Source organism: Onychostruthus taczanowskii, unplaced genomic scaffold, assembly GCF_017590055.1.
Source record: "Onychostruthus taczanowskii isolate IOZ18803 unplaced genomic scaffold, ASM1759005v1 scaffold13, whole genome shotgun sequence".
Classification (NCBI taxonomy): domain Eukaryota; kingdom Metazoa; phylum Chordata; class Aves; order Passeriformes; family Passeridae; genus Onychostruthus; species Onychostruthus taczanowskii.
In genome coordinates, this window is record NW_024498462.1 from 10,655,475 (window position 1) to 10,669,919 (window position 14,445).

Below are 14,445 nucleotides of genomic sequence, written 5' to 3' on the forward strand. Positions count from 1 at the left end.
TGTCCAGACACCCCAAACAAGTTCCTGCTGCTTTTTTTTTGCCCTCAGCCCTAAGTTATGAGTCTCAGCAGGAAGAAAAGGTGATAAATGTAAATTTTATTAAATTTGTTTTTCTTCTGCCAATGTTCCTTGGGACATGCACAGGGCTGTGGGATTGGGGTAGCAGTTTCCCTGACCTGAGAATCCTCTTTATTTTCCTGTTGGATGAGGGCTCTGCCAGCTTAGGAAATCCCAGGATGGTCTGGGTTGGAAGGGGCCTTAAGGATCATCCACCAGCCCAGGCTGCTCCAAGCTCTGTCCAAGCTGGCCTTGGACACTTGCAGGAATGGGGCAGCCACAGGGAGCACACACACCCTGTGCCAGGGCTTTGCCCCCTCACAGAATTCCTTCCCAAAATCCCCCCTCACTCTCCCTGCTTTCCAAGTCTATGAAGGTCCTGAGAGCTGTAAAATATTTCCAAGTGATTTAAACGAGCATGGAAGTTCTGAGGGCTTAGGCCCTATTAGATTATCCCAAAAGGTATTTATATGTTATATATGATGATATAAAATATGTAATTATATGTTGTACATTATATAGCATAGGATTATGGCATTGTTTATTTTAGATACATAAAACATAATTAATATATGAGTGTTTCTGTGTGTGTATAATTAACTACTGTGTAGTCTGCACACTATATATATATTTTATGTGTGCACACATACATATACACATTAACATAAATATGTATGTGTATAGGCAAATGTATATATATTAAAAAGTGTGAGTTTTGAGTGTACAAGGCAATTACATGTGTGTGTATATGATAAATACATTACACATATATACACACATATATATGAAACATATACAAAAACAATATACGTATATACATGTGTGCATATATAAATTATATAAAAATTAATATAAAAATACATTTTAAAATAGAAAACATACAGAAAATATATAGAGAACCCCCTGCCCCCCCCCCCAGGTGTGCACAAGACACCAAGGCCGGGTTACAAACACTCTGCACTTTATTTCCACACTCCCAAGGCCCAAACGGGGCCTTCCTGCCCATTCCCACCCTCTGGAGTCCGTGTGAATGCCATGGGCAGGGCTCTGTGAATCCCACAGGAAAGGCTCCACGAATCCCACGGGAAAGGCTCCCTGAATCCCTTGGGAAGGGCCCCCTGCAGGGGGCAGGGCCGTGGGCCCTCACAAGGCGTCGTAGTCGTCGTCGTCCTCGTGTTTCCTCTTGAGCGGGTTGGGGTCGGCGGCGCCGGGCGGGACCATGTTGGTGGTGATCAGGATGTTCTTGGGGCCGATCAGGGATGGGTTGATCAGGACGTTCTGCACCGTGGGAGTGGTGGGAGTGGCTGTGGGAATCGTGGAAAGGGGTCACTGAAAGCTTGGAGCAATGCCTGCGTTACTCCAGGCTCATCCCAAGAGGGAGGATGGGGAAAGTCCGGGGGGACAGGTGAGGACACAAGGGGGAGAGGGAAACAGGAGCCAGGGTGGGAAGGAGCTGCTCAGGACGGCCATGCTCTGGCTGCCACTGTGCTGGGAACAGCAATTAACACTGGAAGTTCCTGGGATGAAGGACAAGGGGAGGAATTCCCCCCTCAGCTTGGCCAGAGCAGCGTAGCTGCCCCATCCCTGGAAGTGTTCCAGGCCAGCCTGGAGCAGCGTGGAAGGTGTCTCTGTCCATGGCAGGGGGTGGGAGTGGATGAGCTTCTCCCTGCCAGCCCAGGCAGGCCGTGGCAGTGTGCTTATCCCTGTTCCCAGCCCCAGCAGTACCTGACTTCCCAGCGGGCTGCGAGGACGGGATCTGCACCGTGAAGCGCTGCCCCGCCAGCGACACCGGCGCTCCCACCTTGGCTGACACCGACACGGTCTGGGCTGAGGGCGTGCCTGGATTCCACACAAACCAAAATAAACCCACAAACACTCCTGAAACCCCCTCCCAGGTGGAACCTGTTATTAGGCACAGTGGGAATGCACAGGAACACCAGGACACCAGATAGAAGGATCAGATTTCCAGGCAGAGCTGCACATTTGCTCATTTTCCTACATTTGCCCCAGCCCTACGGAATTCCAGACTATAAACACACATAAAATTTAAAGCTATGCCCTAAAAATTAAAGATCCTTTTAAAAATGTGCTGACATTGAGGTAAATAACCCTAAATTTAAGTAAAGTTCTTGAATATTCCCTTAAATAAAGAACTTATCACAAATACAGAACATTACAAATGCATTTACATTTAAGTGTTATTGTAATAATAATTTATGAAATTAACTTTCTGATGCTGTCAAACAATATAAGGTCAGGCAGTCCCTGACATTTCCTCAGGGGCTGAAAAGTGTTTTAAATTATTCCTCTTTATTTTTCCTTCCTAAAATGAAGGTGGGAATCCCCTGTGGAGCTGTTTCCTACCCAAAGTGGGAGTGCTGGGCCTGCTGCTCACGGCGCCCACGCTCAGGCGAGGGACTGTGATCCTGCCTGCTGTGGAGGAGACCTGTGGGGAGAGAAACAGGGAATCAGGGAATGGCCTGGAATAAACAGGAAAGTCCCCCCACAATGAGGCATTCAGGGCTTCCCAGCAAAGGAAATATTTTCCTTCTAAAGCAGAAACAACTGAGGTAGAAGTCAAAAATATTCTTTAATACCTACACCAAAGCCTGGCCTGTGCCTCTGACAAGCTGACATTAAACCTGACAGCTCCTCCTGGACATGAGGAGGAATTTCTTCAGGGAAAGGGTGGGCAGGCATTGGAAGGGGCTGCCCAGGGAGGTGGCAGAGTCCCCATCCCTGGAGGTGTCCAGGGAACGATTGGAAACAGCACTCAGTGCTCTGGCACAGGCTGGATTTGATGATCCTGGAGGGCTTTTCCAGCCTCAGTGAGTGTGGCATACTGCAGTATTTCAGTAACACCACAATATTCCCATACCTGACATTTTTCCATATTTTAAAATTTCCCACATTTCAAGATTTCCATTTAAAATCAACCAACAACAAATTGCAAATCCAGCCTGGAGACCTCCGAGCTGGCACGCACAGGCCAACATTCACCCCCGCCTTTCAGAGCCGTGGAAAACCGCAACCTGACACCGCTCCCACGCCCCCAGGGGTGATCCCCGCCCCCGGAGCAATCCTCACCTTCTTCTGCAGGGATTTCAGGCGGTAGTTGGGGGCGGTCAGGCAGTACCTGTCGGGCGGCAGCCGCGGGCCCGAGTACGGCTTGATCAGCGGCAGCGGCGTCTGGTTCTTCTGGCGGGCGATGTCCAGCAGGAACTGCAGGGACACGGCCACACCCGCGGCTGGTCACACCCCTGTGTCCCGGTGTCTGGTCACACCCCTGTGTCCCGGTGTCTGGTCACACCCCTGTGTCCCGGTGTCTGGTCACATCCCCGTGGCCTGGTGACATCCCCATGGCCCACTGACATCCCTGTGGCTGGTCGCACCCCGGTGTCCCAGAGACATCCCTGTGTCCGGTCAGATCCCTGTGTCCCGGCCTCATCCCCATGTCCTGGCCTCATCCCAGTGACATCCCCGTTTCCTGGCGACAGCCCCGTGTCCCAGCCACATCCCTGTGTCCCAGCCACATCCGTGTGTCCCAGCCACATCCCTGTGTCCCAGTGACATCTCTGTGTCCAGGTCTCATCCCCTGTGTCCCAGACACATCCCCGTGTCTGGTAAGAACTCTGTGTCCACTGGGACATCCCTGTGTCCCGGCCTCATGCCCACGTCCCGGTGCCACCCCGTGTCCCTGCCCAGCCCGTGTCCCAGTGACAGCCTCGATCCTGTGCCAGCCCCGTGTCCCTGTGCCAGCCCCGTGTCCCTGCCCAGCCTGTGTCCCGTGTCCCCCCCGTGTCCCTGTGCCAGCCCCGTGTCCCTGGGCCAGCCCCGTGTCCCAAGCCAGCCCCGTGTCCCTGCCCAGCCCCGTGTCCCTGTGCCAGCCCCGTGTCCCTGCCCAGCCCCGTGTCCCCCCGTGTCCCCCGTGTCCCCGGCAGCCCCGTGTCCGCTCACGTCGCGGGGCGGGGGCGATGTGAAGGACTGGTCCGTGCGGCACTGGATCGCCAGGCGCACGTCGTCCGCGTCCACGCTCGACTTCTTGGCGTGGCTCGAGTAGATCTTGGCGTCCTCCAGGATGGTGGTGACGTATCCTGGCAGAAACGGGCTCTGGCTTTCACGGAAAACTCCCCAGCCCCATCCTGGCCTCGCCCGGCTGGCGCTGAGAACTCTGCGGGCACCGCTCAGCCTGCCCGAGGGCAGCGCCCATGGGAAAACTGGAGGAATTCCTCCCTGCCAGAGCAGCTGGGGCTGCCCCTGCGTCCCTGGGAGCGGCCAAGGCCAGGCTGGGCACGCTTGGAGCTCCCTGGGATAGTGGAAGGTGCCCCTGCCCAAAGCATCCTGGCTTTGTGATTCTGTGATTAAAGAGTCACAGAATTACAGCTGGAAGAGATCTCCGCGGGCACCGAGTCTGACAGGGGAGCCCCCGCGGAAACACGGGCTCACAGAGCACTCCCTGCTCCAGGCAACACTCCCTGCTCCAGGCAACATTCCCTGCTCCACACAACACTTCCCTGCCCCACCCGAGCCTTCCCGCCCGGCCCCGCTTACTGTAGGCGAACTCCAGCATCTGGTTGATGACGCGCGGCTCGTACTCGGTGATGCCCATGTCCTTGAGGATCTGCGCCATCACCTGCGGGGGGGACACAGGCACCGCTCAGCCCCCCGAGCCCCCGGTGCCCCCCGGTCTCGCCCGGACCCCCCTGGGCCCCGCGGTACCTGCGCGTCTTTAGGGGCGCTCTTGGGAGACGCCATCTTGGCCGCCTCCATCGTTTCCGGTCATGTGACACAAGGGGCGCGGCTACGGCGGCCGGGAGGGCGGCGTTGCTATGGAGACGCGGCCTAGCGGGGTTGCCATGGAGATGCGGCCCATCAGAGCAGATATTCGTTTTACTGTAAATATTCATGTAGGTCAACTGATGCACAGACCAAATCTGCTGGATTCAAGTGACTGTTTTCCCACTTCCCCTGCTGCAGACAGCCCAGTGCCCTGCATCTGCCCTGAGGTGATGCAGGAGGAGATGTTTTGTTGTTTCATTAATAGCTCTGAAGCCACTTTTTAAAGTGCTAGCAATTCCAGGAGTAACTAAAAATGACGGTGTGTTCCCACTGTTCTGAAAATAACAGGTTCCACTTTGGAAGCAAATGTAAAAGCTTTTTAAAGCTGGTTTTCATGACAGCTGACTGGATTTGGAAGCCACGTAGAGCACATTCCATGTGAATTTTGTCAGAGTTTCTCACTTTCTGAGGCAAAACAGAACCAAAAATAAAGTTTTGTTGTGATTTTGTCAGGCTGGCGATCAGGAAGGTTCCAGAAGCAGTTGCAATGTGTTATAACCCAAGATGGTCCGAGTGCAGCCAGGTCTGGAGGAAGAGGATGTGCTGGGGACTCCCATCCCAGCCCCTCAGAGACAGGGACGAACCAAGAGCTGCTCCCTCCGATCCGCCCCGCGGAACATTCCAGCAGCTCTGCTGCTCCCCCTGCACCCCCAGGCAGGCGTGCAGCACCTGGATCACATCCCAGCCTGGCTGGAGACACATCCCAGCCCTGCCTGGCTTTGGGATCAGCCTGGAGAGCAGGGGCAGCCCCATGGCTCCGGGAAAACCCTCACCCAGCACAAGGGGCCGGCGCGGGATCCCTGTGCCAGAATGCTGCGCTGAGGCAGCTCCCAGGCCAAGTCATTTGACTTCCATGAGTCAGAGTGTGTTACACAAAAACATCCTGGGAGGAGGGAGGGAGGGAGGAGGAATTCCACACACTGACCTTAGAGAAGAAACTAAGCCCACTTTTCTTTCCTTGTTTTAAGAAAGGGGAGAGCAGCTCTTCCACGGGCTGGGATCAGGCTGGAGCTCAGCACATGGAGCTGTGGGCTGCCACGGTGTTTATTCCTGAGGCAGGAAAGAAAATGATGGTTTGATTCCCCACTTCCATGAGGCTCGGGATTTATCCCTAAACCCAGTGCAGGACTCTTCTGCTCCCTCTGTGCCACCTTCTCCACTCACCACAGGTGACTTTCCACACTGGGAAGATCCTTGCAGGATTTCTGTGAGGAAAACAGCAGGAGAAGGCAGGGAGAGGCAGTTCCCATGGGGCAGCCACCTGTCCCCAGGGCCACAAACGCCTTCCTGGCCGTGGATGCTTCTCCCCATGGACACTCCTGTGGGGCACAGCCATGCTGGGAATTATGGGGTTGGAGAAGCCCTCCAAGACCACGGAGTCCAAGCTGTGCCTGATCCCCACCTTGTCACCAGCTCAGAGCACCGAGTGCCACCTTCCCCGTGTCCTTCCCTGGACACCTCCAGGGATGGGGACTCCAAACCTCCCTGGACAGTTCTAATGTTTAACAACCTTTTCCGTGAAGAAATTCCTGCTGATGTCCAACCTAACCCTCGCCAGGCACAGCTTGAGGCCATTTCCTCTCCTCCTGTCCCTATTCCCTGGCAGCAAAGCCTCCCCTGGATGTCCCCTCCTGTCAGGAGCTGTGCAGAGCCGCACGGTCCCTCCTGAGCCTCCTTTTCCCCAGGATAAACTCAAAAAGACACATTCCATGGGCACCACAGCTGGCCCAATGGAAGAGCAGCCACCCTTCCCCTCTGCTCAGGGACTGGGGTTGTTTTCAGCGCTGGAAAACAGGAAATGGGGTCATGGTGTGTCCTGGCCGGGTGCCGGCTCCTCCGTCTGCCACGGTCGTTCATCCCGGGAGCTGCCGGCCAGCTGGGAATCATCTGTTGGAGAAATCAGGAGCACAGCCTGGGCACGTGGCTCCGCTCAGGGTGCAGGATTTAAATCCCATAAATTTTAAGTCTCTGGAAGTGTTCAAGGCCAGGATGGATGGGGCTTGGAGCAACCTGGGATAGGGGAAGGTGTCCCTGTCTGCCAGGGAGTGGAACAAGACGAGCTTTAAGGTCCCTCCCAACCCAACCCATTCCATCATTCTATGAAATTTCACTGGGAATTTCTTCCCAGACAAGATTTGTTGAGGTGTTCAGGGCACAGCCATGCAGAGCCCTGGCACAAGGACAGCTTTTCTTGTTGGAAGGTGTCCAAATCTGCAAGAACCCCAGCCAGAGCTTCTGCCTCTTGGAAAGGGCAGCAGGAATCTCCCTAACGTCAGATCTGGGATTTGCTGGACAAAGCAGTGCCTGTGCTCAGCTCTGACCTTTCCAGCACTAATCCCACACTATTTGGCTCCACAAAACTCTGGCATTTGGGCAGCCCTTGGGAGAATAAGAGCTCCAAAGAGCCAAGCTCTGAGGAGGAGGAGGAGGAGATTTGTTTTGTAGCTGATCCCCCTCTCATTTCTGCTAGAATCCCATTCCTGGGTTCTGGAGGAATTCTGAGGACTGTGAAGGCAGATCCTGCTGCTGGGTGTCCCTGCTCCCTTTGGCCCTGTGTTTCCAGCTTCCCAGAGCCTTCCCTTGGGATTCCCTCATGCTGGCCCCCACTCCCCTTGCCTCCTCCAGCCCAGCGTTTTCCAGCTCCTCACCCCTGATCATTCCTCAAGTGGAAAGTTTACCCAGGCTGAGTGTCCAGCTGTCTCTTTGGGAATGATGGTCAAATAAAGCCTTTCCCATCTTATCTTTATCAGACCATGAAGGCACCATCAGGAGGAATTCCGCACTCAGCAGCAAATGCTGGGGAAGAGTTTAAGGGGGAAAAGACCTGAGTCAACACAAAATGATGGAAAATTGGCAATCAGCCCCAAATGATTCACTTTCCAGTATCAAAGAACTCTTCTATCTCACCTGGGAACTGCAGGTCCTTCCTGCCGAAGGAGGAGAAATGGAAGTGACATTCCAAGGGTCCCAAGTTAATTCAGCCCTTAATGACATTCAGCATGTTCCCTTCCCGTAAATTACACGTGACACAAGTGAGACTAAATCCCACAAAACCACAGGAGCTCGGAGTCAAATTTGAATACATTTGTATTATTTATTGGCTGTATTAAATATATTATCTATTTGATAGTTACAATTTAGTAATACAATGCATGGCAGCTTTAACATACGTTTGAGATACCTCAAAAATGACAATACAAGAAAACCGAAGATACCTAAAATACATTAATGCCACGAGGGTACATCCTTCTGGAATGGACAACAGCTGATGGAAAATCCGTATTGCAGTAGAAATCCCAGTTATTTTCTGGAAATATGAGCATTTTGTGGCAATCACAAAAGGATTCGATTTCATTTTTTAGCAGTGGTGACTTGTTAGTATTTACTCTGCAATCCTAATTTCAGGACTATTATTGCCAAATAAACCTCTACAAGTTGGTTCTAAGGAGTTAAAAAAGAACCCTTTGGCAACGGAGATTTGCTGCAGGCAGTTTATCTGCTAAAGGGAGACTATGAGGAAAATAAAGACAGATTGTAAACTCTTCTGCAAACTAGAGACTAATATCTGTATAAAACTCTGACACTGGAGGGAGAGATTTCTATGATATAATAAATGATTAACTTAAAGTTCTGCTACAAGTAGAACAATACATTCAAACATACTTTTTTTTTTCTTTCCAGGACTTTTGATCAAAATAAATAGAGTACAAAAATGAAGAGTACGTTTTGAAAAGATTAATTTCAGATTGCACCATCGATCTACTGTGAAGAGGATTAAGTGATACTAGGTCATAATTTAGGTTTTCCACATCTGAAATACAACACAATGCCTCAAACTCTAACACAACGTTATTCCTCAACTGCTGTAGGAGAAAGACCCTTAAAAGTGATTAATTAATTACTGGAAACACATCGCCTGTAGCTCTGTCACATCCACCCTCCCACCCACAAGTGCATCGTTCTGATGGCCGAAGTGGAGCCACAGACTTTGCAAAAGACCCTAAATCTACCGTTCTGTGGCATGTTCCAAATGCTGTTGGCAAGACCCATCCTGAAACACTGGAAATTTGTGAGTTCCAGCTTTCAAAAGCTTTGATCTAACGGAGCCAGGAGCTGCCAGGCTCCTCCTCAGGGATTCACAAGCAGATGGAACACAACAGTCAAATGTAGTGCACAGTGTCCACAAAAATATCCCCCAGCCGACCAGGACGAGTTTCAGACAAGTTCATAGCAGGCTGAACATTCCCAACAGGAAAACCATGGAATGTGAAGCTGCTACCACTGGGATAGCAAGTTTAAAACATTGTATAAACGTTATCTAAAAAGAGTTCTCTCACGTACAATTTGCTCGTTGGGGTTAAGTTAGAAGGGCACCCAAAGCAGGCTGAACTTTTTATTTTTTAGGTTAATAATAGTACAAAAACATTTGCTCAGTTTGAGCCAAATAGTGTAACATTTATCATAAATGCACTCTTTCTCCTTAAAGACAACTCCTGTGCTGTTCTGAGCACGCTGCACAGGGAATTACTTTTCTCTCAGGCACTGAGAGTGAAATGTGGATTGGGCCAAAGCTGCTCAGGACAGCAGGAACATTCCGGGCAGAGCCTTTCCTGGGCATCCCGGCCGAGCGCCACGTCCTGCTGGCATTGGTTTGGATTAAAACCCTAAAAAACCCTGGCACCCTCTACTCCAACACTTGAAATGATTATTACTGAATCCCAAGTATTAAAATAACTGTAAAGTAGTAATATCACTAAGTCAATATTCTGCTTTCCTTCTACACTCTAGTAAATGTGGTATGCTCTAGTAGGCTCTGCAGTTCTGCTCTAAGCTCAAAGCACTTGTGCTGCTGGATTTCATGGATATCAGACTACAGCGGAACTCGATGGAGCAGCCATCGCCTCCCGCTGCTCTGGTGGTGCTGGCCAAGGACTGTTCTAGCAACGCCTTCCCTCTCCGGCTGGCTGGGATGGGGAGAGAGGAGGAGCGCACACCCCCCCAGTGCGCACCGTAAGGCAGCTGACTGCTGTTCTCTAACAGCTCACCCTGCTTGCAGAGGCCCCAGGATCACCCTTTCTACAGGAAATCTGTGTCCAGCATTTGGAAAGGATCTGCCGCGCCAGCCTCGCCGGCAGCCAGCAGCAGGAGCGGGAACGCACGGAGCGAGGGGTTCCCGGCTAGGATTTCCTTGAACTACCCATAAATACCCCAGAGAGCTCTGTACAGACAGCCGAGCGGGGCCAGCTCCGCCCTACTTGATGACGAAGTACTGGATGACCACGGCGAAGAGGATGGCGACCACGGCGAAGCCGCAGAGCAGCGCGACGGCGATGGCGCGCTCCTCGCGCAGCCGCTTCCCGCTCTGCGCCGGCTCCGCGCCCGCCGGGGCCGCGGCGGGGCCCGGCTCCCGGCGCCGGCAGCAGAACACGGTGCTGGGGCTGTAGGGGCCGCAGAGCTCCGGGCAGCCCGGCAGGTCGTGGCACCGGCGGCCGGCGCAGACGCGCGCGCGGTACTCACAGTTCGTCTGCGCGGCCGGCAGCCGGAAGCACGGCTCGGGGCCCTTGTACACCTGGCAGGGGACAGGAGCAGCCGCGGTCAGGAGCACCGCACTCGGCACCGGCACCTGGAGCTGCCTGTACTGCTCCAGGGGGGTGGGAGGCGCTGGGCACAGCCTGGAGTTGCCCTCCTCTCCGCAGCTTTGTAAAATCACAGCTTAAATCTCTGGACAATTCATGATTCATTGAAGTTTCCTGCCACGCCCCCACACTAAGGCCTCACCTGGGCTGGGAGGCTCAAAAAGGACAGGAAAAATCATCCTGCATTTTATTCCTTAGAGCTCCTCCAGCAAAGTGGAATCTCTGATTAACAGAGGCAGTGGTACCACAGACCACCAGGATTAAGAATCAAGAATCAAGGGAGACCAGGATAAATCAGTGCTCACCCACTTCACACTTTCTGAAATGAAAAGTCTCCCTGTCATCTCCCCAGACATAATTTCAACCTTCAAATCATGGAATCACAGCATGGTTTGGGTTGGAAGAGACCTTAAAGCCCATCTCATTCCACCCTCTGCCATGGGCAGGGACACCTTCCATAAGAAATATGCACACCTTTCTTTGGTAATAATTTTTCCCAGGGAAAACCCCTCACATTCCTGATGCTACATAAAAGGTACCTGATCAAACTCTCTGCCAGCAGCAAGCTGAAGGATGTAAACAATGGAATCTCCTTTCATCGGCTGTAGAGGCTCCCATGTGATTTCAAAAGTGTTTTCTTCCAGCTGAATCACTTTGGGTGCTGGAAAATAGAGTGATTTGTTGGTGTTTTAGAAAAAGAACAATGGTCTCTACAAATGTACAGCTGTCATGATTAGAGGCAACTCATTCCAATAACTTAAAGCAATTAAGATTTGTTTCTTTCTTTTTCTTTCATTTGATGACATGAGCTTAAAAAATGATCACTGTTATGTGTAGGTTATACTTGTTGGTCTTTTTGAGCTGCCAGGGTGAGACCACGTTTGTAAGGAGGAGCAGCACTTTCAAGTCACTACAGAACTGACATTCTGCCCATGTGCAGAGCTGAAATTATGTTCTAACCATGCTCCAGTCAATCAATATTGCTGCAGGCACGCAGCACTCTGACCTTCACAGTGACTTTAATGATGACCTTTAATGTCCATATTAAAAAGTGAAGATCAGAGGAATTAACTCTGCCCTCATTTGCCTACACACTGCTGTAACTTCAATGGATAACCCTGCAAAATGCCTTTCCAGCTGAGCAAAGGCAGGAATGCTCAGTTCAGGGTGGAAGAGCTGCAGTGCACAAAGTGATTACAACAAGAGCCCTTCTCCCTCCCACCCGAAGCCCCTCAGAGCGAGTTTGTGTCTCTGTTCCTGCAAAGGTTGGCCGAGGGTCAGCTTGTAGCATCCAATCCTGCCCACCAGTGCCCTGCAGCAGCTGCCAGGGCAGTGCCAGCTCACCTTTGAGAGGTGCAGGTGGAGACTTGGTGGTGGTGAAAGCACAGACCTCAGAGAAGGCTCCTTCCCCAGCGTCGTTGTACGCCTGGATGCGGAAACGGTACGTGGTGGATTCGCTGAGCCTCTGCACCTTGTAGGTGTGACAGGGACCATTATAGACTGTCACAAACCTGGGTGGGGGACACAGAACACACACAGTTACCCAGCTATCACAGGTGTCTAGGGCAGTATCAGACCTGAAACACTCGGATTTGAGTTAAGGACAAAGAAGTGGTGCTGCATTCTGGGTGTCCCAGCTTTCTTCCCACTGAGGCTGCAGAGCCCAACTCCTCTGAATCAAGAGAACAACCCTTGAATATCCAAAATAAATTGAAATTGCCTGTTAAAGAACAGCTGGCTAACCCCTTTCTTATATGCAGGCCTGACTTTGTTTTTGAAGGTCAAAAATAACCCTGCCAGCACAGGATGGTGGTACAGTATTTATTCTTTAAATAGTATTTACTGTTTACAAGCAGCAGAAGTGCAAGTTATTGACAGCACTTCTGGTTGAAAGATGGGATGCAAAACTGCAAAAGGGCAAACTCTAGGATGCTCAAATGACTCAGTGGTGCAAACAGAAGGTAGAAAAACATAAAACACCTTAAAAATTTGACATAAAGTGGTAAAATCACAAGATCCTTAATGGTCTCACCTGCCAAACCTGTCCTCCATCTGCAGGTTGAACTGAGTAGGGTTGGGAATTAAAGCTCTGCTGGGCCCTTCTCCCCATTTCAGTTTAAGGCTCTGGTAGCTGAAGACAACACATTCCAGGTGGGGAGGGTCAGGAGGTAGTGGTTTGGTTTTGGCTTTCATGGAATGACTGAAAGGACCGACTCCAAAGCTGTTGATGGCCTGTACCCGGATCCTGGGGATGGGAGAGAGCAGCCACATGGTCACAAAAAGTGCTGGGTAACAAAGCAAGAGTTAAAAGGTGTACAGAGTGTAACTCCAAACAGTAAAACAATTAAGATGCAGTTAGAAACTAAATCTGAACTCAGCTTCAACCAAGACTGAGGTCACAGGATCCCCTGCTCTGCTCTTACCTGTCCATCCATCTTCTCACCACACACCTGAGCATCCCAATGAAAAATTCTAACCCCAGAAACCTTAAAGTCTTGGCTTTGAGACAGAATGTGAACCTTAATACCAACCACAATCTCACTCCTGCCAGTGTCATGACTGGACTCTGGGTACGACAATTTTAGGAGTTTTTTTGGAGCTGCAGGGTGAATTAGGCAAATAGTCTGTAAGCTGCACGAAAAATTGCTCTAAAAATTTAAAGCACTACCCTCTCAAAGGACTTTTAAATCCCACAAATGTGATTTCAGAATAATTCTTACCTGTACAGGGTGTCAGGCAGCAGATTCTCAAGGACATGGGTTGTGTTTCTCCCCACAGTGACCAGCTGCTTCTCCCCATACTCGATGTTGTACCCTGTGATCTCTGCCCCGTGGCAGCAGGGCTCTTCCCACTGGATTGCAAGGCACGTGGAGAAAGGAGGGGAGATTTCCACCTGATCCTCTTCAAGTAAGTGGAGCACGGCCACGGCTGCGGGCACTGACGGCGGCGTGGTCACCACGGCCGTGTCCCCAAAGAGCCCTGCCCCAGCCAGGTTCACAGCCTGAAAGACACCACACAGGGGTTACCAAATCCCTGCCTTCCCAGCAGGCACTCACAGCTCTCACAGCCTTCCGTGTGTTCTCAAAAGCAAGGTGGGAGAGAGTGGAAAATCTCCTGAATAATTTGTCAACAGGGCAAAGCATCTGTCAAGCACTCTGGATCTAAATTCTTCCAGATTCAGGGAATGAGGGACTGGAGGACAAGGGAAGTGTTTCTCCCAAATACCTTCTCAATTGCATGAGCAGGGGACAGCACATGACTTTACTCCTCTCTAGCTGGAGTTTGGCCCCAGACTGCAAGTGCCCAGTGGCACCAAAAGGCTTTTCCTACCTGGACTCTGCAGTAATAGGTGGTTGCAGGTGTGAGCCCCTTGACCTCATAGCTCTGGCAGGGGCCAGTGTAGATGATGTGCATGGACCCCTCCACCTGGCCCCAGTCCAGCCTGTACTCGGTGATTTCTGCTCCGTTGCACGCCGGGCTCTGCAGGGTGAGGGAGAAATTCTGCTCAGCTCTTGCACTTACACACCCCCAGAATCCAGGGGGGAGCCCTGTCACACTGAGACACTGAGTGAGAGTCACAAAAAAGTTTGGAGAACACTTCCAAGATCATCACATCCAACCTTTGTAAGCACTGGGGTTGAAACCTGAGGACTGTTCCAAGAGATTTTAAATTAAAAGGTGACACGTGGCTGTAACACCACCGCAGTTCACACCAGAATTCTGACTGTCCCACAATCTCTTACCACTTAAAAGAATTAATTCACTATATATCAATTACCACACCATGAGGAGGATTAAATGCCACCCAATTTGTCCAGTTAAGACTGCAATTAGTAACTCCCAAAGTCTACAAATCCAACACAGATGTCTATAAAGAAATGGGCTTAAAATATTCCACCTCTATACATACTAT

General features: G+C 51.2%; 2 protein-coding genes across 2 annotated transcripts in view; both read right to left on the bottom strand.

Annotated features, from left to right (window-relative positions):
* Positions 1-1,001: 1,001 nt before the first annotated feature.
* Positions 1,002-4,857, bottom strand: TAF9B (TATA-box binding protein associated factor 9b). The gene is made up of 7 exons (XM_041396696.1): positions 4,777-4,857; positions 4,609-4,690; positions 4,015-4,151; positions 3,145-3,279; positions 2,422-2,503; positions 1,783-1,896; positions 1,002-1,361 (listed from the first exon to the last, which is right to left on the bottom strand). Exons 1-7 carry the CDS (start codon positions 4,825-4,827, stop codon positions 1,201-1,203), a joined length of 762 nt encoding a protein of 253 aa, XP_041252630.1. The 5' UTR covers positions 4,828-4,857; the 3' UTR covers positions 1,002-1,200.
* Positions 4,858-7,965: 3,108 nt separating this feature from the next.
* The window catches only part of LOC121331763 (fibronectin type-III domain-containing protein 3a-like), a 39,169-nt gene continuing 32,689 nt past the window's right edge, over positions 7,966-14,445 (bottom strand). Inside the window, exons 22-27 of the mRNA XM_041396489.1 lie at positions 13,863-14,012; positions 13,253-13,533; positions 12,565-12,777; positions 11,877-12,043; positions 11,072-11,193; positions 7,966-10,465 (exon numbers count right to left, since the gene is read on the bottom strand). Of these exons, the coding sequence (XP_041252423.1) occupies positions 10,148-10,465; positions 11,072-11,193; positions 11,877-12,043; positions 12,565-12,777; positions 13,253-13,533; positions 13,863-14,012 (1,251 nt within the window). The 3' untranslated portion in view covers positions 7,966-10,147. The remainder of the gene's footprint in view (positions 10,466-11,071; positions 11,194-11,876; positions 12,044-12,564; positions 12,778-13,252; positions 13,534-13,862; positions 14,013-14,445) is intronic.